The 25,455-nt window shown below is 52.3% G+C and overlaps 1 protein-coding gene across 1 annotated transcript in view; it reads right to left on the bottom strand.

Moving 5' to 3' along the window:
• Positions 1–17,513, bottom strand: part of LMX1B (LIM homeobox transcription factor 1 beta) — a 97,042-nt gene extending 79,529 nt beyond the window's left edge. Inside the window, exons 1-2 of the mRNA XM_054174223.1 lie at positions 16,995–17,513; positions 16,534–16,720 (exon numbers count right to left, since the gene is read on the bottom strand). Coding sequence (XP_054030198.1) covers positions 16,534–16,720; positions 16,995–17,133 — 326 coding nt within the window. The 5' untranslated portion in view covers positions 17,134–17,513. The remainder of the gene's footprint in view (positions 1–16,533; positions 16,721–16,994) is intronic.
• Between the last annotated feature and the right edge of the window lie 7,942 nt (positions 17,514–25,455).

Below are 25,455 nucleotides of genomic sequence, written 5' to 3'. Positions count from 1 at the left end.
ACCAGTGAAATCCTTTTCATGATGAAAAGTTACATTTAATTGCTGCTTTGCTTTTCTTCTCTTTCTCTTGTTCATTTGTCCATTTAATTTTGTTAACGTTAGCTATTACAAGAATATAAGGGCACAAAGATGCAAGGCATCCACACTACAGCTATGCTCATAATAAATGAATGGTGAAGGATCCTGAGGGGTGGTAGTGTCTGCAGAGAAACAGCATCTGTTGTGATCTTTTAACCAGAAGGTCAAAAGAGTTACTGAATTAACTAGCCTGAGTGCTCTTGCACAAGGATACAGTTAAATGTTATGTCAGTTGCTTTAATACCAAAGTAAGCTGACAAAAAGACTAAAAAAATGCTAAAGATCAGTCCCTGTGCAACAAACAAAGGGAGACTTTTAGTACCCCCTTACAGGAGCAAATCCATATCCACCGCAGTAACACAACTGTTTCACTTTCAGCCAATTTCAGGTTGTTTCTTTTTGGCTTCACAAACAGGCGGCTACTGCTGATAGCATGAATCACTGCACACAGCCGGGGTGAATCAGGAGAAACTTCACCAGAGCCTGGAGGGGCAAGCGAGAGAGCCTCAGTGTCTGCATGCCCTGCGTGCCCGACGTGGTGCCCAGGACCTGCCATGCTACACTATGGGCTCAGCCACAAGCAGGTCAGGATCTAGTCCCTGCCATACAGACCAGGTAACCCTGCCAGCACAGAACCTTTCCTGTGCCCAGGAGGAAGACTTGAGAGAGCATACATGAGGTCTGCACAGTACTCTCTTGTGGGGAGAGAGGAGAAGCACAGGAGACCTTGCTGGATTAGAAGACCCTGAACCCTGGATAGAGGAGGTGGCTCTGCTGCCACTGTTCCTGGGGAACCTGCAGCTGGTCACCTGTGTGGCTGCAGCATGAGCATACACCTGCCCTGGACACACTAACCACAGCTCCCAACCTCCCCAAGACACCCCAGCCATCACCTTGAGCCAAAGGAGGCCACCGCACTCACAACCAGCAGACAGACTAGGAAGGGCAAGTCATCGTCCATGCCAGTGGTACAGCATCGCACACTGCATGTGCCACTCTCTGCCATGTTGCACATGCTCACCATACAGCATGGGCACTCCCTTGCATGTGCCCATCTGTGCACCACACTGCTCTGTGTGCACACCTGCAGCCCAGCACTCACAAGCATCAAGTCCAGGAAAGAGAGGTGAGATGCCCTCGCTGCCAATTCCCTGGGCATCGTGGCTCTTCCCCCACCCAGGCAGCTCTGCCCACAGCCGGTGCCTAGCAGGGATCAGCCATCGCTGAGCAGTAGCAGGACTGTTTGGTCTGGCTCAAACTCCCCAGCAGAGCCAGAATCAGCGGAAGAGCTGGAAACCACGCAAAGTTATAAAGCTATTTTACAAATATTTTCAGTTTGGGAAAGAGAGCTTTAACAGGACTAATCCAACAAAGGCTAAATGGAAGGTCAAGAAGTCTGTCCTGCAAAAATCCAAATGGACACAAAGATTAGCTGAGCCTGTGCCAGTACAGGAGAGTTGCTCAGGTTGCTGTGGCCCAGACTGCTCCAGAAAATGCCTCTGGGAATTAAATGAGCACTCACCACACAGTTCAGTCACCCTAAGGCCCCCAGCTCTTCAACTAGTTGTGCATGCAACTTCACCTTGTAAATAGCTACTGAAGAGACTGAGCAAAATTAACCACCTTATTAAGGCAGGGTTACAGCACGAGCTAGCAGATATGCCTCTCAAATTATATATATACATTTTAAGTGTCATCTAATTGTCACAGTTAATAAACTACAAGCATACTCCCAGTAAAGGACTAGTGCCATTTAGTGCCACTGAGTGCCACTAAACCAAATTTCACATGAAGCACCTGAGTGTGCATTTTATCCAAACAGTTTAGCTCTGCAAATCTGAGATGTTTAAAGAAAAAGTAATTCCTTTCATGTTACACATCCTCTTCCCTATTTTATCCAAGACCCTGTCTTACTGAGAACAAACCAGCACTTTAAGCCGCAATGCTTTGAGAAATTAAATGTATAATGCTCTCCTGTAACTCAGATGATCTTAAAGAAGTCTTCCAGAGTCCTTCCAAAAAAACCCCCACATTTTCATTTACAAATTTCATTAACAAAACCAAAAATCCTCACAAATGTCCTAATGCTTTGCCCTTTTTTAATAGTATGCATGGAAAATCTTAGAGAGAAGGAGCAGAGTGGTTGATAGCAGAACAAAACCAGCAGAGAAATGTGATTCAACGTTGGTTAAACCAGTGGCAGTTGGTAATGTATTGAAAAGAGTTGTGGCACTACTGGGCGGCTGAGCACATGTCGCTGGCATTCCGCAAACGCTTTGCCAGTGGAAATCTAACTCCAGGTTTTGGGATGACAATTTCAAAACAGTGCAACATAGTCAAAATTAATTGCCTGCCTTACTGTTTTCTCTCAAAACAACAGTTTCTACATTATGCATATTTACAAAACCCTTCATTAGGTTTTCAAATATTGAATCACACATATTTGATACCTGCCCAGTTCTGTGGTAGACTCCAGAGACACCCTGTCAAAAACATTTGCATACAGGTTATTTGCACCCAAATTCCTCTCACATTTTTTTTCCTGAAATCCACAGGATATGTGGAACAAGATCAGCCCTTGCTCAACCATCAGGTAATCACCCTGGCCATGCCTATTTGAGGCATGGTGGAGGGTGGAGGCTAATCAATGCAACCCAGCTCCTGCAAGTGAATCTTTAAAAGCTTTTGAAGCAGCTGAGGAAGGAACAATGGGCAAGCTAAGCACAGAAATTTATTTTTACTGATCAAACTTAAGCAAATCCAAGGAGCCATTAGGAAGTGCTGTCAACTAAAGCCTGAAATCTAAGAAAGTCACCATTCAAAGCACAGTAGGCCCTTATAAACAGTTAATCCACGCAGCTGCAGTAGTTAAAGCAAACACACGACCCTTCACTGCGCCATCAATTACACCTTCCCAGAAAAAAATTACACAAACTTGGTAGGATTTTTCAGAGAGAAGATGGATTCTTTTGGAGACTTGAGGTCAAGACTGGGTTGTTTAAAGTATATTATTAACAAATAAACATTTATTGCAAAAAAACCCTATAGGCCTTTGGGGAGGAAAATTGTGTTATTTTTGGCATCAAATGACACAAGCCATTTATGACATGAATGGCTATCACCAACAGACTGATGAAATGGCAAATGTCTCCCACTTAACTTCCCCTGGCTTCCTGAATAAACTTTTTCAAACACTTTTTTCCTTCTGAAATGGCAATAAACTCCATGTAATTTTGGTTTTCTCTCTGTTCCAGCTATTTCAGGATCCGTAGCTGGAAAGGGTTGAAGGTACTTCCAGATGGAAGCTGAAGACTCCCCGAAGAATGGTAAGGCGATGAAAATCACATTGTTAGGATCCGGGGCTATGTACTGCCCTTGTTTGTGTGTATTCTTGCTTGAGTGACAACTCACAATTGGCTTTCAGATGGCTGGGTGAAAAAGCTGAGGTTTAATTGTGGCATCCAACAAATTGAATGTTATAGCTCTTGTCATTGAATGTATCCGCTACGCGCTCAGACAAACCCTTGCCAAAATATGAGCTGAATTTTTGAGTAAGAAAAAAAGAAAGCCACAAATGGAACAGGCTTCAATTAGGCTAGACAACCAATATTCATAGACATGGGTGAAATGAAGACAGCTTGCTTGCCTTCCAACCTTTCTGTAAGACATGGGTAAGCACAGCAAGCTCCACCACTGCCCAGCACGTGGTCCATCACTCTTGGCCAGCCATAGAGCATGGTCATGTATGGGACCGTGGACCACCCTGCTCTGGCCTCTGCCATGAAAGATGCTGTGGGCAGGTGGCCACAGGGAGCCTGCAGGCATGGCCAGTGTGCCAGTGCTGCTCCACTGAGTCCTCCCATCTCTTCCAAGTCTGGATGGGGCAAGGCTGCTCTCCCTGTAATTGCCCTGGAATCTCTGGAGATTCTCCCACATAAAATTAATGCAGGCGCCATCTAGTATAATTTATTCCACACCCACAAACCCATGCTGGGGAACTGGCCCAGGCATGGGTAGTGAGACTGAGGCAGCACGACACCAAGGACCAAGCTGGCAGGGGCTGCACAACCCCAAAGCACCACCTGCTCCCTCCAGCTCATGACACCCACCCAGGAGATCAGGCACCTCATAAAGGCCATGCAGCCCCCAGCACAGGACATGATGGAAAGCTGCTGCCAAAATACAAACTCTTCCTCTTCCACGGATTGTCCTCCCACGGCAGCTCCTGCCAGCGTTGTGACAGCCAGGAGCAACCAGGGTGCAGCACCGGGAGGCAGGAGCCCCCCAGCAGTGGATTCTGCCTGCCCCTCCATTAGGGAAGTAGCTGTTGGTTGTAACACTCTCTACTCTCATCAGCTGAATCACTTGTTTGTTGGAGCTCTAACCACCAAGCCTGGCAGGTTCAAACCAACGATACCAAGTAGAGATAGCATCGCTGCAACTTTTCACATGCCGTTTACTCCCTCAAATAGTTTTACTCCGTTTGTACTTATGCAGCTTTCCATAAATTACTTTTGACAATAACCTGCCTTTAGTGCTACAAGTGCTCTCATCTGTGAAAAAGGAGTGTTGATTTTCTTCTCTCACACACACAAAGTGAAAGGCACAGTCAGGCCATGGCAGTATCTGCTGTGAGCATCAGTGCTGATGCAAAAGCTGAAAGAGGCACAAACTGCACATGGCTACAACACTGTGACTGCCACCCGTTCTTTTTCTCACTGGAAAATGTGCAGACAGATTCCTTGCAGCTTGGGAAAATGCTGGTAAATGAAGTAAATACTTTCTCATGTGTGTATAAATAAATAAAAGTGAGAAAGGATCCAGCTAGTGCAGAGCTTCTGCATGTCTGGCTAACAAAAAAGGTAATTGCCCCTGGGACAAAGCGATGCCCAGAACAAAAGAGTTCTTCCTCCTGAAACCTCAAGGAGAAACAGGGTGTGAAGACCCAGGCTGGGGCTGTGGGTGCTGCCAGGCATGCAGAGCCACTGGCACTGCAGCAAGGCTTTCAGCCAGTTCTTGGTACTGCAGTCCCTGCCTGACTGCAGGGCAGACCCTTGCTTGGCCAGAGCCCATGGGCACAGGACAGGAGCTGCCCAGTTCTGGGCAGCACAACATGAGCATCCAGCAGATGCACACAGCTGCTCCTGCACCCACTGCTCCTTTCCACAGGAGACAGCTGGAAAAGGGAACTGTGGCAGGCAGCAGCACAGCTAAGAGAGCTGCACAGGATGTCAAACCTGAGCTCTAGAAGTACACGAAGGATCACTCCAGTTCCCTCATGGCAGCAGGTGCTGGGGACACCTAACAACAGCCATCACTTAGGCTCAGCAGCATGAGATGGCACCCGGGTCCTGGCTGCCCCCACAGCAAGGCCTGCACCCTCACCCACAGGGTTAACAGCAGTCCTGGAGCCTCCTCTTTCCCAGACCTGAATGCAAATCCTACTAGCAGGGTAGCTTGGGAGACATTCTCTGTAAGGCTTCAATCCCCCAAATTCCACTGAGCCTTCCCTAGTGGCCTGTCACTGTCACAAAGCAGAGATGCTGAGTCTGTGATTGTTTTTGTGTAATAAAGCCCTGACTGACATGTAATAAAACAGCATCAATTGAGGCACTTCAGAAAAACGTTTTCTCTGAAGTTTTCAAGACACTGGCACACAGTATGCAAAACTCATTCACTGGGACTGAGGGCAGACTGGCTTTGCCTTGACCTCTGCAGAGGCAGGTCTTGTTCACTGTTTCTTTCTCACTCTGGGCTCATTAATGGCCAGAAGATGACTGGGAAGCACTTGAAACACACTATTTGCATCTCCCCAGTGCAGTCATGGGCACAGAAAAGCCGAGTGGCTTGCAGAGGACCATAGAGCCAGCAGCAGAGTGAAGAGCACATGCTTGGCTTTGTCAGACTGCTTAATGAAGGAATGGGATTTGTAAAGCCTCACTGCTGGGACTGATGTTCACATAGGGTCCCACCACACTGTCTTTATCAGCTCTAGTGTGAGTGGGAGCTGACCCATAGGGTCATGCTCCACATATGAAACTTGTCATCAGATAAAGCCAAGATCCAGCTGCAAAGACAACTTATAATGCTGAAGTATAACTTCAGTCTAGGGTGGGCTTCACCTCAAAGATCCCCATCCCCAAAACTTCAGAGAGCAGCTCCCCCCCAGCTTTCCCTAGACACTTGCTGCCAAGTAAGTAAACTGACCTTACATGACACTGCAAGCCACTGCATGCCAGGGCAACTGGCTTCAGTGGCATTACTCATGGGAGCTCTGGGAGCAGGGATCTGCTGGCTCAGGCCCCCACTGGGGCCCACGAACCGGCAGTGCCAGCCCTCCACACAGGGAGTGTTCCCAGCACTGGTGACTGCTGCAGGAAGAATGTGCTACCAACCTGTGTGAGCACTCACAGCTCGCCACATGCACTGGGATTCTGAAGATAGCTCTCAAAGTACTAACTCGAGCATGCAAGTACATACAAACCCTCATGGGGTGGATATTCAACCTGCAAACCATGATTATTAGTAGCAAGGTGGGGAGGATCAGCTCTTTCTCTCCTGAAAAATCAGAAATGCCAACCTCCTGATGTCCAGGCAGATCCACCTGAACAGGTAATCAACCTGCCTGACCCCATCCCACCCACAGGAACCCAAATTCACTCTCCTCCACTGGCTCCTGCTCACTCATCACATTCAGGAAGAGCCAGTCTACAGCTTTTGTCCCTTGTGAGCTCACAAGTGGGGTCCGCACAGCTCCAATATCCTGAACAAGTCATTCCACTGGCAGGGAGAATGGACCAGGCAACCTGGATCCCCAGCTGCTTCAAGCAGTCCCTTAGGTGGAAACAGTGCTGTATGTCTGGCCTGCTCCAGCCTGTGCAGCTTTGCTAGGACCTGGGTCAGACCTTGCTCCCCACTTCTCACCACCTTCCCACAGCTCCCCACATAGCCTCCTGAGCATCTGAAAGGCTCATGATGAGGCTCAAGAACTGGGCAAGTTGGCCCAGTTCCAGACAAGTTCTGCCACAGAACTGAGGACACAGCACTGCTAACACCAATAGCTGAGGCATTGCTGCACTGGAGATGGCTCAGCATAGACCTTCAACAACAAAAGAACATCTATAGAAGATACTGAGTAGTCATGCTGGGGCTACCAGACTGTCACCTAGAGCTGGACCTTATTGTACAAGTTTCCCCCTAACCAAAGGTAGCTTGTCTCTTCTGCAGTCATTTCAGTGTTTTGTTTTGCATTTCTTGTCTTGGGTTCAAGATTCCCTATAGTGCTTCATTGTTACTTGCCAATAAACCTCTTTGAATGATACAGAATTAAATATTAGTCTCATTTTAAATGTACTGTCAAAAGAAACCTCGGCATGCACACCAGCATCCCCCCATGAAACAAGATTAAATTTGTGACATGAGAGGAAAAAAAATCAGAAACCAGAGAAGCTGCTTCCATTGGGAAGCTGCAGGAACAGCTCTATCAGGTGACACAAAACTGCTAGCTGCAGGCAAGCTGATGATATCAAAGGACAGGGTCCCACAGGTTGAAAACAACTGCCCTGTGGAGTGGATACTAACGAGAACTGTAACCTTTCTCACTAATGAGTTCTGGCAGGTATCATGCTGCAGCCCAAAGGTCCTGTACTACAGAGCTCCCAGTGAGACCAGCTCCAGCTGGGGCAGGCAGCAGCGCCCAGATAAGCCCCAACTCTGGAAAGCAGATGCTGTCCCCAGCTCCACTGGCCATATCCACCTTCCATAAGAAATGTGCTTCCTCACTAACACACCAGGAATGCACCAGTACTCCATTTGCAAGGAGAAACTACTGTGAGCAGCGATGACATTTCTATCAGTCTGAGAGAACCAGGAGTAACCACTGGCTGTGATTAGAAACGCTTTAAAACGGTATTAATAACTCCTTCTGCTAATTCAAATTTTCTTGCATCCTATGATAAAAATAAGCCATGATAAAAGTAATGACTGCAAAAAAAAAGAAAAAAAAAGAAAAGAAAAAAAGCATTACTGATGTGGACTACTCTGTTTTTGGTTTTGTTTTTGTAAGCAGCAAATTCAGGCTACATGGAGGAACAAACCCATGACAGCAAACTTCTAATAGCTACCAGGAGGCACACAAATTCCATTAGCTCTTACTGGGAGAGTGCACATGCACTCTTGTACATGATAACTAATATACTGATCACAGGAAAATCAAGAGCCAAGCTCTACCCTTTGATGAGTGAAGACAGCCCTCACTGAAGCTGATTGGAATTGCGTGTCCACAGTTCTCCACGTCAGCGTTTGCAAAGGAAAATTATTTTGTGCTTATTAAAAAATAGATGACATTTTGGAGGCAAAGCAAATGATGTCCATGACAAGTGTTCTCTGAAAATTTACTGGCTTGTTACACGAACATCAGAGTATAAACCCTTATAAAATTCCCAAGGAATGGGCTACTCCTTGTTTATGTTGTTATTAAGGGCGTTTAATCCATTTGTGCCGTAGCAGCTCTGCTGCAGCTATAAAGATCACTGTAAAATTTCAAACCCAGCAAAATAACAAACTGGAATTAATGGTATTAACAATTCCTTTACTGTAATACAATCTCACAAATGTCTACTTGCTCAGTTGCCCACAGGCAAATAGTTTCTGAAAGGTGAGTGAAATACCCCAGTGGTGTGTGAGCGTCGCAGGTGGGTTCAGCTGGGCTGCAGCATTTCCATCTCGGTCCAGAAAAATTGGTGTAACAGATCCTGGTGTCCTCTGGTAATACTGACCTGAATGTTTTACCTTCTCCAGGCAGTGGGTACCTAATGTTGCATACAAGATACTTCATTTTAAGGGTTTTACTTCTACATAATCTGCATCAAGATTGCATAATACGACACACATGGTGCTTTCAACTTATGAGGGATATTTAGTATCCAATAAAGGGCCCTGGCAACAAATATTCTGTGCGCATGTTAGTCAGATGAAAGGAGAAAATATTTATCATCAATAATTTGTTTGGGATCAACCAGAATCTGTTTTGCAAAATGGCTGCTGTGAGAACAGCCTGCTCAGGTCCGGGGAACACAAGTCACTGTCTGCTCCTCATGTCCCTTACAGCACAACTACCTGCCCCACTCTTCCCCAGTGCCCACCGGTGCCAGGGCTGGGCTCTGGTCCCAGTGACTGAGTTACAATGACTGGACAAGTTTGTCAAGATACATTCAAAGCAGATGCACCACAAAGTTAAACAAGAGTAAGACAGTATTTCATTTGAGGAATATCAGCCTAGCCAAAGCATGTCCAGGAACTTAAAGTAGAAGTACAGCTAGCACTTAAAGAAAACAAAAGCTAAAGATCTGCCTCAGTTTTACGCCGAATTTAGAGAGGCATTTAGAAACAGTGAATAATTTTCCTGAACAAAGTATGCAGGGGTTGGATCTATAGCAACGTGAATCTTATAAACCCTAAAGAGCATTATATTTAAAACCAAAAGTCACCTCATTTTACCTTCGAAGTATCCACATTTTTTTCTCTCTTGTGGCCTTATTATCTTACTCAGAAGTCTGGCTTTACTTCCAACATTTACTTCAAATTAGATATGAAGTTGGTCACATTTTTTTTTTACTTGCTTTTTAACACAGAAAAGTGGTAACTCCTTCCCTAAACGTTACCAGAGCTGTTAAAGCTCCCACTGCTACAAAATAATCTTATGCCCCTGTTACATTTTTTTAACTCTTAACTCAGAAACCACCTCTGTTTTCTAAAATAAAATAAATACCTTTTTATCAAACAAACAAACAAAAAATCAGTTTTGATTCACAGCTTTAGATCCTGCATACCACAATTATAGAGTCCACAAGGTGTACATTCAAATCATTCCCTGCCCACTTGAAATGAAATTTCTGTTCCTCTTTCCACCCATCTAAACCCAAAGTAACGCACGTTATTATTTTTAACTGATCTTACTCTTTGTTTCAGAAGAAATGTGAAGTTTTTGTATTTTGTAATGAACAAGAAGCTGTCATTTCATGTCGAGCATTGCAATCATCCCCAAATCATGCCAAAACCCCCTTTCTACCACACTAAACCATCCAAGAGCAATACCCGGGTTGTTTACCTTTACTGGAGATTACTGCACAATTCCCTTCACAGATTTATTTATTTACTTGCTTGCTTACTTCACTTTGGCAGTAACATGACAGATCATGCAGGGTGGAAATGGAAAGAACAGAAAAGAAAAGAAACCAATGTAGGCAAAAAGTAACATTTCTCCCTGGTTTTAATATATGTCTGTTGTTTGATCTACTACAGGCTCTATAGTGGATACTGTAACGGTCCTTTTCCATCTTACTGGGGTTTAAAATCCACTGCCTTTCTGAGAAGCTGTGTTTTATGCAACTTGTGACACGGCCCAAGGCAGCCCAAGCAGCAGAAAATCCCTTTCTGATATTATCACAAAATATTGCTGTTGTATTTACACACCACATTCTTCCAGAGCTGCCACAAGCACTGAACAGCACAAGGAGGGCTGTGCAAACCAGACAGACAGACAGACCATGTACTTCCCTGCCCCTAGAAAAATGGAGCATTTTAACAAACCATCTCTTTTCCCCCAAACCACCCCACTGAGCCTGTCTGCAGACATCTGGGGGTCCTGTGTCTGTGTGCTGGGGTGGGATGTGGACACACATGTGTCTGTCACCCTCCCGTTCCCCAGTGCAGGGGCTCCCAGCGTGGGTTTCCCTACAACCGGGAGGGCCTGGCCGCTGGTGTGCACTGCAACCTCCCGCTGACTTCCACAGGAGAGCAGGGAACTCAAGCTCTCCTCTAACAATTTACTGTATCTGCCCTCCTCTTCATTCCAGGAGAAGGAGAGATTAAATAAAATTAAAGCAATTCGGGCTACAAGAAGAACTTGTACATTTAGTATAAATTCAAATTTTGTCTGGAATGAAAAACAAAAATCAGAGCTGCCTTATGGAAAGCACACTGCTTTTTCTGCTGGATATCTAAATCAAGCAGCCTCTACTTGTTACTAAATATACACCCACCTTCCAAGCTCACCAGTGAGCATTTTGAAACGTACTAAGCTTCATAGGTTGCTCCACAGTGGGGGCAGGAGGGGTATATCTTGACAACTGAAATACACTACTAACATCATTAGTCTAAGAAGACCCATTATAACCCAGCTATTTTATTATGATATATTACTAGTAGCTGAAAAGGTGTGATGTACTTCTTTTAACCAGTTCAAAAGTTTAGGCCAAAAAAAAAAAAATAGGCACAGATTCTGAAAAGAACACAAAATTCTCCCATTTGGTTTACATTTTGGTGAAGAAATTTTGCAGTGTATTTCAAATGTACCGGCTATTTTTCTCTCAGGTTAGTAGCTGAGCATTATAAATTATCCTCTTATTAATCTAATTGCATACTGCCTACACTGCAGAAGGATCCTCCCTATTATTTTCTACCATGGATTAGTGCAAATTATGTATTACCACGGCAATTATTTTGTCCAGAAAGGTTACCATGATTGTAGCTGAAAACCAAAATGTCTCCCCAAAATCTTCAAGCACGTTCCACTCCAGATCCAGGCCCCCACTAGTACTGCCTCAGCCTAGCATGGAACCAGCTCGTGGCCGGTGCCGTTCTCTGCCCCACAGCCTCCCATCATGCCGCAGAGATGGATCCCTGCTGGCAAGGGGGGACCGGCAGGGGCTCTGCCCCATCGCCGCTGCTCTGCTGACGTCATCGGCAGAAATAACAGCTACGTTTCCTCAACGTCCCACTTTTGGAACTGTTTTGAGGCGCTACGAAAGGCCGAGCGTACGGAGAACTCCTGATCAGGCTGATGTGCCTGATAGCGCAGGGCTGGCTGGATTTTCAGCAAAAACACCACAGCATTTCAGCAACTTTTAAAAGCATTTTTAGCGGATGACATAACTTTAATCATTACTCCATGTCCTGAGCATGTGCTTAGGCTACTCCTCATCTCTTGGTTTCAGTCAGCTTTTATACTGCTTCCTAACGACACAGGCACAAGGCTGACACGAGAGGCGAGCGGAGTGGAAGGGACACCACTGCTCGGCACAAGGCTGCAGAGTTCCCTTGATGTACAGTTGAGCGTAAGGACACGTCTGGTGCTCTCCGTTAAAAGAAGAAGAAGAAAAAAAAGTCTTCCTGCTAGCAATAGTAATCACCCATTCTGCATGGAGCAGAATCTGGGAGCTCAAGTCACCTCCTGCACCTCGGGTCCTGCCTACATTCCACAGCCTGCATTCACGACAGACACGCATTCGATCTCTCTAGAAGAAAAATAACATTCACAAAAATAAGAGACATTTACTAACAGGAAGCTTTTGTCATAGAATATAAAATGCAACTGAGCTGGGAAACGTTAGCCTCAGTGTTATATACATGTGAAAGAATTTCCAGAATCTGGAGAGGATATTGTTTCCCTACAGCAACGAGGCTCTGCAGCGTTCCCTTCCCTCCCTGTGAGGTACACACTGCTCCGAGCTGATTGCGCACAAAAAATCAGCCCAGTCACGGACCAGAAAGGGCTCAAAGATGAAGAACAATATAAAAGCATACCAGAAATAGGCAGTAAGTCTTTCTTAACAGCATCCAGAAACAACAGAAACAACGAGCCTGATGTATCTTGGAGAACGTAACAAAGGTCTAAATATTTCTCTTTCCCACCTTAAACAAAACTCAGAATATATCCATGAAATTGATGGAATGGCAACTGTGATTGTTTGCGTCTATGCCTCGAATAAATGGCCTCTTTTACAGCCTTCATTTCCAGAATAGGAATGGGGACCATTTTTAGAAATTATGTGCATTTCTTGCATATGAAAGATGTAGTCTGAAACAGTTGTTTTTCATAGCATATAGGGTTTTTTTTAATATCAGCAATAAGCAGGGCAAATCGTTATGTAACACTGAGCAGTGAGATAGAAACAAACCAGAAAAGCACAATCAGGGGGAAAAAAAAAAAAAAAAAGGAAAAGGAAAAGAAAGAAAAAAAGAGAAAAGATACAAATGGGAAAGAAATGTAATATTTATAATTATTAATGTTTTATAGCAGGAAGCACTGTTACGAGTGGTACAATAAATAAATTCGTTTAAGCAAAGAACCGGAATATAAACTACCACAACCCCCTTATTTTTTATAAACATTCATTCTGAAGATTTCAGTTTGTCAGAAAGGAAACTTTTACAAGGGAAAAAAAAAAAAGAGAGAGAGAAAAAAAGAAGTGCAAGATTCCAAACATGCAACGATTCTGCAATTTGGCAAAGCCCTCGTGAAAATCAAAGCAATTCTGTTTCACTTGGGCTTGTGAATGCCAGCCTCCTTGGTGCCATTGTCCTAGTCTATTTTTTCCCCCCCTTAAAATCCTTGCAATCAAATGTACCTGTGACCCTCGAAAGCTTAAATTCTAGCAAAGTAAGTACTTTGTACTGAATCAAAAGATCAGGACACATTCATGCAAAAATGTCTTTGACTCTCTTGTCTAAAAAGTGTCTAAAATACATGCAGAGCTTGTCCCACTGGTTCCACCAATGTCCTGATGATATTTTTGTGATAAATTACACTTATCAGCCACCTTTGACTACTTCATACTGTGCTCGGGCCACTAATCCATCTCCCCCAGGATTTATTCTAACATTCCAAGCAGAGGGGTAGCTTCAAACAGTCAACATTTTTTTTAAGGAAAAAAAAAAAAAAAAGAAGAAGAAGAAGAAGAAAGAAATAAAAGAAAAAAAGAAAACTGTTTTCACCCTTCCCCCTAATGTGAAATGCCCTCACCCAAGGATGGGCAGTGATCATTCCTGACCCAGTGAAAGGTTTAAGGTCTGATATCTGACCCATCAGAAGCTTGCTTTCATTAGAAAGACGAGACACCAGTTTTCCAAAGATACACACACAGCACTTGATTATAGTCCTGGGAGCTCTGGAGAAATCTGACCTTTAAATTACATTATATGTACAAAAAAATCTATTTTAAGCCAATTTCAGTAACTAAGATATTTAAGTAATCTTTATTCTCTCTTTTTTTTTTTCTTTTTTTTTTCTTTTTTTCCCCCTAGAGACCTGTAAACAGGACTCAGGATAACAAAAAGCATCTGATCTGACTGATATTGGTCTCCCTCTGCAGTGACCTGGCTCCATCTCCCCCCTCGGCAGCACTGAGCACAGAGGCGTTTTACACCCCTGGAACGCTGCGCCGCAGGACGAAGGCTGGACCACAGCACGCTGAGGGGACTTGCACAACTTGATCATGGCTCCACTCCTTCCTCCACACTCTTCCTGATGAAATTGATCATCTGCATCGCACAGCCTACGAGAGCTGCCTCCATCTATGAACAGCTATTTTTACCCTTTAGCCACCATAAAAGAGTTACTTCTCCACGACTCAAAGGCAGCAGGCAGGAAGGCAGACGAACAGCGTCCGAGCAGTTTCACATGTTTGCTCTTTGGGGCTAATAAAATCTCAGAGAAAACAAATTCCGATTTACCGTGTCTTCCCTCCCCTTTCCCTGAGCTGCTGCTGCTGTCAGTCCTTAGGGGCACGCACAGCAGGTTACCATGTCATGTCACACTAGGTGCTGGGATTCAACAAAGGCTAACATGTTGATATCTTTTTATTGCTCGTCAGCCTGGTTACCCCATTTCCCCCCTATACAATTGAGCACCTTTGATAATAAAGAAAGTTCTGAAGCGGTGACATTTCTATTTTCAGACAGAAAAGTATTGTTTTGTACAAAGCCATAGTCTATGATTCTGTTTTTTAAGTCACAAAGCATAATCCCTCATTTTACAGAAACTGAGGGTGGGACTTAGAAAGTGCATTTGTTTGTAATTAATGTAAATATGTACATTGCCAAATAATGTGGTTTTTAGGTAAGCTAAAGACTTCTAAACTCTTCCCTAATTAACAAAAATACCTAAGATAGCACTACCTACAGAGGCAGGAGCTCCTCTGATCTACAGCTAGCAGGGGTGGTTTGTTTTGTGTAGAAGGAACAGCTAAAACTCTGTGGACATAGTCCCTGTAGAGGGGTTGATGGCACACAGCCTGAGCTGCAGCCCCGGCTCAGGCAGGGTAGGACCATGAAGACAAGCTCTGGGATATTTTCATGGGAAGCACCCAGGCCCGCAGAAGACTCTTTGGTAGCATGCTGGTGAGGGCTGCAGTATGAAATAACACATTTTGTTGTAATTCCTAAACAGGGGGACATTTATCTGGGCCATTTATACAAGAGTTATAACCCTAACAATATTTATACTCAGCATGTCATGTTAGCATTTACTACCAGTTTCCATGGAGATGGATTTTCATGCTGTAGCTATGAAATGCACATTGTTGCCACTAAGCCACTTCAGGCCTTTCTGGAAGCCTGCTGAATGCCTGACAAAAGTTGATGCAAACCAATAGTTGTTGTTCTTTGTTTGTTGCCAGACTTCTAGCAGAGCCATATTATGTCCTAGTGATTGAAGTGCCCATGTTCGCCCCCCTCCCGGCACAAAAAAGATCCTCAATTTCGGTGACAAGCATGAAGTGGGCTTCTGCAGGGGAGGACAAACGCGGCGCGGGGCAGGGGTTCTGTCTCCGCGCAGGGCCGCGGCGCGGCGGGGGGGCAGCTCCCGACAAAGCCTGACATTTGGGGAGAAAGCCGAAGGAAAAAGCGCGGCCAGCGGCCGAGCCTGGGCCAGCGCCGGCTCCTCCTGCCACGGCCGGCCGCAGAGGCTCGGCCGGCGCCAATCCCTGCGGCCGAGCCCCGCGGGCATCGCCGTGGCCGCCCGCGCACTGTACGCGCCCGACGGCGGCTCGGTGGCGGCCCCGCTCCGAAGAACTGGCTCGCGGCAGCGCAATGACGGCCCCGCCGGGCCCCGCCGCCCAGCAGCCGGGACCGGCCGAACCGCTCCGCCGACGGGTCAGTGCCCAGGGGCTGGCCGCGGGGCGCTTCCCGGGGCTCCCGGCGCGGCTCCGGGGCTGCGGGCGGTGGCGGTAGGCCGGGTCCAGCCGCGGGCTTCTGGGCCCCGCGGGGCAGCTCCGACCGCGGTGCTGCCCAGGCTGCGGGAGCCGCGGCAGGTCAGGCCGGGCCGAGCTGGGCAGCGCCGGGCCAAACCGTAACGGGCAGCCCCTCCACTGCCGGCCCCCTCCGACGGCACCGCCGCGTCCCGGGCTGCGGCGAGTCCAAGTGCCCGGGGCCGAGTGGCAGCTCCCTGCTCGAGACGGGCGCCGTGGCTCCAAGTTTCTCCAGTCCCGCCCGGCCCCGGGGTCCCCGGTCGCCGGGGCCGCCGCTCGCGCAGCCGCGGGCCCCGGCGCGTCGTTTCCCCGCTCCGCCGGACTCCGGGCAGCGGCCCGCTCGGAAACACGCTCCGAGCGCGCAGCGCGCCGGTGGACCGGGCCGTACCGAGCCGAGCCGAGCCCCGCGGGCCGCCCGCTCTCTTACTGTTGGTAGTCCTGCTTGCAGTAGAGCTTTCGGTCCCGGAAGTAGCAGCTGGTGGTGAGGGCTTGCTGACACGCCGCGCACTGCAGGCACTCCTCATGCCAGGAGGACTCGTTCACCCGCATCAGAAACCGGTCCGAGATGGGCCGCTGGCAGCCCTCGCAGACGGCCTGGTGCTGGCAGTCCGACCCTGCGAACGGCAGACAGCGGTGTGAAGCGCCTGTCCCGGCCCCGCTCCCTCGCCCGCCTCCCCCGACCCGACCCAGGCCCACTCCCCCTGGTCCCATAGATCGGTGACATCGAGCTGGAACGGTCGCCACCGAGCCCGCATCCCGCAAACGTCGGTGGGGAAGTTCCGCGCCCAGCGGCCGCAGTCCGCGACAGCCCAGTCGACCCAGCCGCAGAGCAGCCCCGGCTACCGAGCGGTGCCTTTTGGCACAGCCGAGAAGCGAGCGGCAACTCACCCAGCAGTACTCCTAACGTGGCCGGACCCGAGCGCAGAGGGTGGTCTTCCATTTTAATACCGTCCAGCATCTTTGAGCAGTCCGACTGGCCCCGCGTAAAGCACCTTTCCAAGGACTCGGGACCTGTTGCGATATCCATGGGGCGGGCGGCGACGCAGCCCGACGCTCCGGGACGGCGGGGCGAAGCGCTGCCGGGCGGCGGGGACGGCTCAGCCCCGCGTCTGGCCGAGCTCGGGGGCACTCTGCGGCCGGGAGGAGGGAGACGCTTTTATTTTTATCTGGGAGACATGAGGAGCGTTTCCTGCCTGGACTTCCAGAGACGGGGGGCAGAGGAAGGAGCCGGCGCCGCTGCCCATGGGGGCTGCCCGCGCTACACGGGCGCGCACATGCCGCGCAGACGGCGCCGGGCTGCCCGCGGTGTCACCTGCTCGCCGGCAGCCCCACGCCCTCCGCGGAGGGCCCTCCCGGGGCCGGGCCGGGCCGGGCGGAGCGGCGCGGCGGGGCCGGGCGGGGCGGCGGGGCTTCCCCGGCGCTCCGCAGCCCATGTGCCATGCGGCGTCCCGAGGAGCCGCGCCGTTTAGAGCAGGGGCCGCGGCGGAGGAACACACCCCCCGGCGCCTCACCCCTCCTCAAACTTGCTGACATTTGAACTCCATTGGTGCGCGTCGTATCGCTGCGCCGCGGTGATCCGTCTCCTCGACGTCAAATAGTGCCCTGGCCCCGCCGGTCCCCCGCGGCCCCCAAAGAGCAGCGGCGCCCGGGGCGCGGGGCGGGCGGGCTCCACGCACCCCGGGGCGGCGATCGGCGACGTGGGGCGGGCAGCGCGGGCCGGGACTGGGACCGGGGCCGGGGTGGGAGAGCGAGCGCGGCCGCCGAGGATCGCGGTGGAGCGGGGCCCGGGCCGCTCCGTTCCCGGCCCGACGGCGGCTCCTGGCTCCTGCCCTCCTGGGGTAGGTAGCAGCGCGCGTCCCCACCGGGCCGCGGACAGGTGGCAGCGGGGTTGCCCCTTGGGGCAGCCGCCGGCGGGGACGCGGGACGGGACACGAGGTTTGCACCGCGTTTGCTCGTCGCTGCCGGTAGGCTTCGCGCCGTCGCGGCTGAGCTGCCCGCGGAAAGGCAGCGGCGGGCGCGGCGCCGGAGGGAGCAGCCCGAGGGCTGCGGGACCGTACTGCGGCGGTGGCGAGCCGGGACCTACGGGCGGTGTCTGCTCTTCATGAGCAGCGCTTACCTGGAGTGCCGCTGGGGCCGGGGGGTACCACGATCAGCGCGATGAATCGCGACAGCGTTTGCGTGCGTCGAGGCTCAGTTTTGTGCGGGGATGTGCACCCGGTATGCAGCGTTAGCCGTGTCTGAACCCATCGCGCTTAATTATCCCGTTTCAGGGAATGAACCGAACGAGCAGAGCGATGCCCGGCGATTCCGCGTTCTGGAGGGAGAACGCCTGGGACCCGCGGTTCGGGCTTTCCTTTCGGTTTTGTGGTTTGTTTGTTTGTTTGTTGGTTGGTTTGTTTGCTTTTGCCTAATACAGTTAAAAATCTATGTCTGAGGAAATAAAAATCCGGAAGAGATTCCGTGCGAAGTTTCTTAATGTGAGCCGTGATATGGTGTGACCTTGCCGAAGGAAAGGAGTTTATTTTTCAATGCTCCAAAAATATTGATATTTAATAAGCAGGGCAAGTGTTAACTTGAATTACTTAATGCTTCTTTTTCTGAGTCTTAAGATAAAGCCTTCTTTTTATGCCGTTTTCATACAGAATTCTCTCTGAAAGAAAATTGCGGTTATGTTTTAGTCAAATATTTGGGGATTGATTTTCAGTAATGAAGCTTATTTGGGTTTTGTTCTGGACAGTACAAATCTGAAAACCTTTGTTACTCATGCTGAAAAAAATAATATATGATTATTTAATTCTGAAATCAAGATAAAAGCTGCTTAGATTTCACAGTTCAATCCATGGAGAAAAAGCTTCTTGTTTGCATTAATTTTTTATGTTCCCGTCCTATTTTCACGCAAGGGTTCAGCGTTCTTCATCACACAAGGCTTCCGTCAAATTATCTTCAATAATTGTGAGGAAAATTAGATCCCCTCTTTCTGCAGTAGTTTTCGTATTTTCTCGGTTTTGTTTTTAGGTTTTGTTTTGGGGGTTTGGGGGGGGGTGGGTTGTGGGTTTGTGTTTTTTAATAAAATTAATAATGGTAAATGTTTGCTGCGGGACAGTTGAGAGTGGATCGGGAACCCTCCCAAACTCGCACCCGCAGCAATAATTTAATCTTTGGTCGTGGGCTTTTTACTCACAAATATCACACCAAAGATTTGTTGTTTCTTGCCATGTGTGTGGACGAACGCTGAACCAGATAATTGTTATCCCTGCCTCTTACCCCGAGAACAATTCGATGAGGTGTTTGAGTAGGTTTATATAGTGCTTTTAACGAAAAACAAAATACAATTAAAACACCCACGCGCAAAACCATCACAGAAATAAAACCAAACCAAGCCTAATGCAACCCCACCTCCCCGCGGCTTGGGTCTAATTCTTTCTTTATTTGCAAGACAAATCTTTTTGTTTTGAGGTGTTTTGTTTTAATTTTGAGAGTCGAACAAGAAATGCAGCCGCTCGCAATTCTGCATTTCGTGCGCAAGTAGGGAAGAGTGAAGCACCGGTATCTGTAACCGGAGGCTGAGCCCGCCCGGGAGGGATCCACGGCCGCCGGCTCGGGGTTCGCATGAACCCTCCGCTGCGGGCAGTCAGCGTCCGCAGGGCGAGCCGCCCGGTCCCTTTTCCTCGTCCCTCTGTGCTGCTCACCGCGCACGCTTGCATGTGTCAGGGGCTGCGGGGAGCGCTGCGGGGGCTCGGCGGAGAGACCCCCCTCTCTTCGTGGGTCTGCAGACGTGTGCGTGACCCCTCCGTGGATCTGCAGGCATGTACGTGACAGCACCGCCTTTCTGGGTGTCCCCACGTGTGACTGCTCGGGACGACGCGGGGTCCCGGGCTGTTCCACAGTGAACTGTGTGTGGACACCGGCCTCGGAGAGCGGTGCCGAGGTGTCCCGGCTGCCTGCAGGCGTGTGCTGCCCCGCTTCTGCCTGCTGCCCAGTTGCCTGTGTACGGGAGCAGTGCGGACTCCCCGCCGTAACAACCTGCCCCGTTTGCGGTGTGTGCTGCTCAGGGCGTCGTGCCCGCACCGCGCAGGGTGCTCTGCAGGCATGCGGTGTTTGGTGTGGCGGTGCGGGGCTTGTAACCCCGGGGGTGGGCTGCCGGATCCGCAAGTGCGGGACTGCGTCCCTGCCGGGGGAAGCGGTTAGGGCGCAGGGCCTCGCCTGGCCCCGTTGACCCCCGCCCAGCTGCCGGGTGCGATGGGGCCCGAGTGCAGCCTGCCCCCTGCCGGTGCATGGTGGCACGGCCTGGGCTCGGCGGGCCCGGAGGGGCCGGGCCGGGAGCGAGGCTGGGGTCAGCCGGGGCGATCAGCGCCCACAGGACCAGCCGGCCCGGGTGTTGCTCTGCAGGGAGCCGGCGGCGCTGCCCACCCCTAGACGGGGCGGACCGGACTCTCGCTTCTGCGTTTCCGTTTACGGAACCCTGGTGGGGGTGCGAGGGGTGAGCCCGCGGGACAGCCACGGGGGCTGCCGCTCACTTTGTCCTGTTTTTCTCCATCCGCAGCTGGACTCCGCACCTTGCTGTTTGAAGAGCCCCGGCCTTCCCTTCCTGTCAGCGGCCAACGCAGAAGCATCACTACGCGGGCGGCGCTTCGGGAGAGCAGGAGCGCCGAGCCCGGTGCACAGCGGATAGGGACGGAGCTTGTCGCGGATGCAACCACCGGGGTGTAGGCCGGAGGGCGTCCCTCGGGAGGCCGTCCCTTAGGAGGCCGTCCCTCGGGAGGCCTCGTTACCGGCGACCCACGGAGCTCGCTCCGTTCACCGGTCGCTCCTCAGAATGACTCTGCATCCCGCAGCTCCGACCGCGCTCCCGGCGGCTGTGCCGACCGTCCTCTGCCCCGTCGACCAGCGGGCCAGGCCGCGCCGTTGTGCGGGACAGCTGCGATGTCCGGCCCCTCCAGCCCAGGAACCTCGGCGGAGCGGCCCCGGGATGAGCCGCCGCCGGGTGCATTCGGCGATGACTGATTCATCCCGTTCTGCCTCTCTCGGAAGGACAAATGTAAGCGAGCTGCAAAGTGTAGTTACTAATAACAATAACAATAAATTATCGGGCTGTTGCTCAGTAGCGCAAACAAACGCTGTCGCCTTCAACCACGCGAAGCATCCTTGCGCCTGGCGGCCGCCCCCCAAAAGCCGGTCTCTGCCGGACCGATTGTGCCTGGCCCCAGGAGGGTCCCCGCTCGCTCGGCAGCCTCACGGAGCAGGTGACTGGGACGGGATCGGACTAGTGCCCGGGGCCGGTGGGACGCCCGGCACCGGTGTGTGCGATTGAGCCGGCCGAGTCTGCGTCCCGGGCCCGCCGCGCTCGGGGCCGGTGCGGCCGTTCAGAAGGCTCGACGCCCGCCCGGGGAGCCGGGGAACCCCCCAGCTGTCCCGGGGGGGAGCGGGCCGGCAGACCGCGGTTGGAGTCTGCGCCGCGTGGAAGGCGGAGAACACCGAGTCGGTATTTTAATTAAGCAGGGTCTCTTTGATATAGGCAGCCTGATGATATCTATGCACGCTGTTCCCTTCACGGCAGCTTTTGAGTAGGAAAACTGCTGAGAAAGCGGGATCAGAGAGTGCCGGAGCCGCTCAGAGCAGCGCCAGAAAGCCCCGGGGCAGGCGGCGGGTGCGGTGCGAGTGCGCGGCGCTCTGGGAGTTCCAGCTCTGCTGTGGTGCGGGGCGCGCCGGGTGCATTTTCGGGGGGCCTGGAGGAACTAGAGTCAATTTACCATGATTAAAGGCACAAGCACGGAGGCGCCACACATTTGCATGCGCCTTCATCTTCCTTAAGTGGATTTTTGAGGGCAGCACGGCAGACAGGCTGGGGCTCCGCGTCCCGCTCCGCCGGTGAAGCGCCTGAACGGACAGCCTGGGGCTGGAGGTCTCGGACCCCTCGCCCGCCCGAGGGACCCGCGGGACGGGCCTCGGCACCAAGTTCCCGGTCGGGCCTCGCTACGTCGGAGCGGGGCTGCTCCGCCGCCCGATTCCTGCTGCGACGACAGGCGCGACTCCTCTGTCCTCCCTTTCCCGGCAGCCAGCAGCTTTCCCGGCGCTGGGCATGTCTTGGAGAGGCACCGGGAGCCCCGTCTCCAGCTGCCCGACGCACCGCCAGCCCCTCCAGCCCTGTTGCACCGGGCTGGCCCAGACCCACGTATGGGCACGGCCCATGTAACCGGCGCAGCCGCATCCTTCGCCCGGTCCAAGAGCAGGAGCAGCTGCCCCGCTACGCCCCCTGCTCTGAGCCGCATGGCCCGGCTCAGCAGCCTCCATCATGGTTGGTGCCAGAGCGGTTTCTTGGCTCTGGATATACTTCGGACAGAGCCGAAGTGGTCTCGCTCCCGACCCGCTCGCCTCACCCCACCACCTCGGCTCTCCGTCCCTGTGCGGGAAGGGACCCGACGGGGCGACCAGGCCAGGCCGAGGCCCGGCTGGCAGCGGCGTGGGTCGCACATGTATCCCTGCGGCGGGGGTGCCAGGTGCAGGGCTGGGGGCAGAGTTTACCGCCAGGCTCTGACGGCTCCGCGGGTTTCCCAGCCCGGGGGACAGGGGGGGGTGTCTTTTCCCAGTTCAGGGCAAATACCTTCGTTTCACTGGGAAATTTAACCTCTCCTTGGAGTTGGATCCATTATAAGGGTTTAATATCCGCTCTTTTACAGCTCAGTGTTGTAAAGGCAGCAGCCAGGTCTGTGAACTCTGACATGTGCACCCGCGGGGGGAGTAGGTCTGGGGGGGCCGGGACCTGCCAGCGCGGAGCGATCCTGCGAGCGCAGCCTTTCATCTGGGGGCCGCTACAACAGGCCCGGCGGCCGGCAGCGGGAGAGGCGGTGGTGTTCCAAACCCGTGTTGCCACTCGGGCCCTCGGGGCCCCTTCGCAGCCCTGGGGATCTGCAGCCCCCGGGGGTGCTGGAGGGGCCTCGTCACTCCAGGGGAGCGGGCTGGGCCGGCGCGGCCGGAGGCCTTGCCCGTGTCGGTGCCCCCCCCCGCGCTGCGGAACGACAGGTGCCCCGAGGGCACGGGAGATGCCAGGGGCTCCACAGAGCTGGGCCCGGCGATGCTGCTTCCGAGGACTGTCCCCGCCGGCGGGACGCATTCCTGCAGATACTGGCTGTAGGCAGCCGCCTCCACCTCACAGGCGTGAACGGGGCGGCGCGTCGGCGGGACGGAAAGGGACGAGGCGACGCCAAACCTTCCACTTTTTCTCCCGCGAACTGGCAGGTGCGTGGGGCGGCATGGGCAGGAGGGACCGGCGGTAGCGGTCCGGCCCGGCCCGGCCCCACGGGCACAGCGAGCGCTCGGCGCCAGCACTCCTGCCGGGCGGGCGGTGCTGCAGGGCGGCGCCGGGAATCCGCTCCTGCGGTAGGATGGCCGCGTTGAGCTGCCCGGTGGATCCCGGCACCCGCGGGAACTGCCGCCCCCCGAGCAGCAGCCCCAGCTCCCAGTGCGGGCGGGCTGCCGTTGTCGAGCGACTCCGCGGGAGTTCCCGTTGCGGCTGCCGAGGGCGGCGAGGCCGGAAGGAGAGCGAGCTCCCGTCGGAGGGGCACGGTGCTAGGAAGAAAAGGAGTTAGACGCTCCTCTGCTTTTTCCGACCCGCTGCGGCATCATTTGTGTACCCTTAATCGAGGAATTTAAATAAAACTCTATTTTCAGGACCAAAATATCCCGAAATAATAACGATAAGAAATCGTTTCCTCCTGGGGCCGGGTATCCTCCAGGTCACGAGGAACGTTTCCCCTCGCCGTGCAGACGGGAGCGCGAACCACCAGCTCCCCAGGCTGCTCTCCTATCTTCCCCACAGCACCAGGGCCGGCAGAGCGCGGGCAGGAAAGCGGCAAGCCCTGTCGAAACCGGCTCCACCGGCCAACCGCGGATCCGCTCATCCCACACTCTCGGAGCCGCCCCGTCCGCTCTCCGCCGGGAGCCGGGGCCCGACCCTCTAAGCCCCGGACGATGCTTGTTCCCTTTTCACACTGTCCCAGAGCCCCTCCTGGGGCCGGTGCGTGGAGACGCGCAAACCGGTACCGGTCTGGCCGTTTGTACGCCCGCGCAGCGCTACTCGCAGCCTCAGGCTGCACCGTCCTGTCCCGGGGACCGAGACGTTCCCTTCGCTCCATGCCTTGGTGTATCCGCTCCCGCGAGAGCCCAGGTCCTGTTCCTGGGCAGAAGACCAGGGCACAGTGTGGGCAACTGCCTGCTCCCGAGGGGCCCAGTGGGAGGGGGGACGCGGCGCAGAACCCTCTCGTCAGGAAGGCTGCCCTGCAGCTCCCGGGGACCTGGGCCGCATCCCCGGTGCGGTGCCGGGATGGACCGAGGCCCTTCCCCCTGCTCGAAGGGAGAAAGGAAAAACAAAGTCTGGAGGGTAAGAGAAGAGGGCTTTGCCTGAGAGACGGCATCGCTTTTTATGTAAAGAAATTAAGTTTGGCAGAAAATGCAGTCGGTGGGTAATCGTATCCCATTATCTGATTGGGCTTTGCCGTTGTGGCTCTGAACCGCCTTTGCAAACAAAACCGACCACCGAAAATAGGGAAATATCAGAACGGCGCAAATAAATAGTGCTGCATCCTAGCCGGTCCCAGCACTCTTCGAAGAGCGGTGCGCTCCTCTCTGGTTTGTATTAGTGATTATTGCACTGTCATTGAAGAATGCAGGGGTGGAAATATTTGTTTCGGGACTCCGAGTACAACAAGAAGGAAACCAAGCGCGAAAGCGTTTTCTGTGCCGCGAAGAAAAGCTCAGCAAAGCCCGAAGGCAGGACCCGCCGAGAGCCCCCGGCCCCGCAGTCCATCGGATCCATCTTGTTCACAGGCTGCTGCTCCCCAGCACACACTGGACTGGCAGCGCGTCACGCAGAGCGGTGGCGTGATGTAATCCCGCAGCATGACACGTTCTCACCTGATGCCAACTGATCGCTCTGGAGATGTTCACGAAGCTCTTCTGGCAGCATTTTCTTGTCCTTTTTCTCTCCTGAATGTCTGACATACCGAGTGCTGGCAAAAGCAAAACCCGAGCAGCCCCGGAGGTCTCTGGGACGCGGGGATTCTGCCTGCCTAGCACCTGGGCTACCCTTGCTGTGCCCCCTGCGCCGCCCGCTCTGCCCGCACCCAGTCGGGTCCCCTCTCCCCTCCCGCCCCGTTCTGGACACCAGCAGGTTCTCAACAGCACCGTTATTTTTCTTCCATTATCAATAAGCAAAAAGCTTACTATTTCCCGTTATCTCGGAGCGAAAGTTGATATAAACTCAGCTATGGCATCAGACTGAAGAGGAATCCCCTCTAAAGGTGTTTTCCTAAAAGAAATCCTAAAAGAAATCCTCTGATCCTGGGGCTCAAAG

The sequence above is a fragment of the Dryobates pubescens genome, chromosome 29 (genome assembly GCF_014839835.1).
Source record: "Dryobates pubescens isolate bDryPub1 chromosome 29, bDryPub1.pri, whole genome shotgun sequence".
NCBI classification, from domain to species: Eukaryota; Metazoa; Chordata; class Aves; order Piciformes; family Picidae; genus Dryobates; species Dryobates pubescens.
The sequence above is the reverse complement of the archived record's forward strand: the minus strand, read 5'-3'. Positions and strand labels throughout refer to the sequence as shown.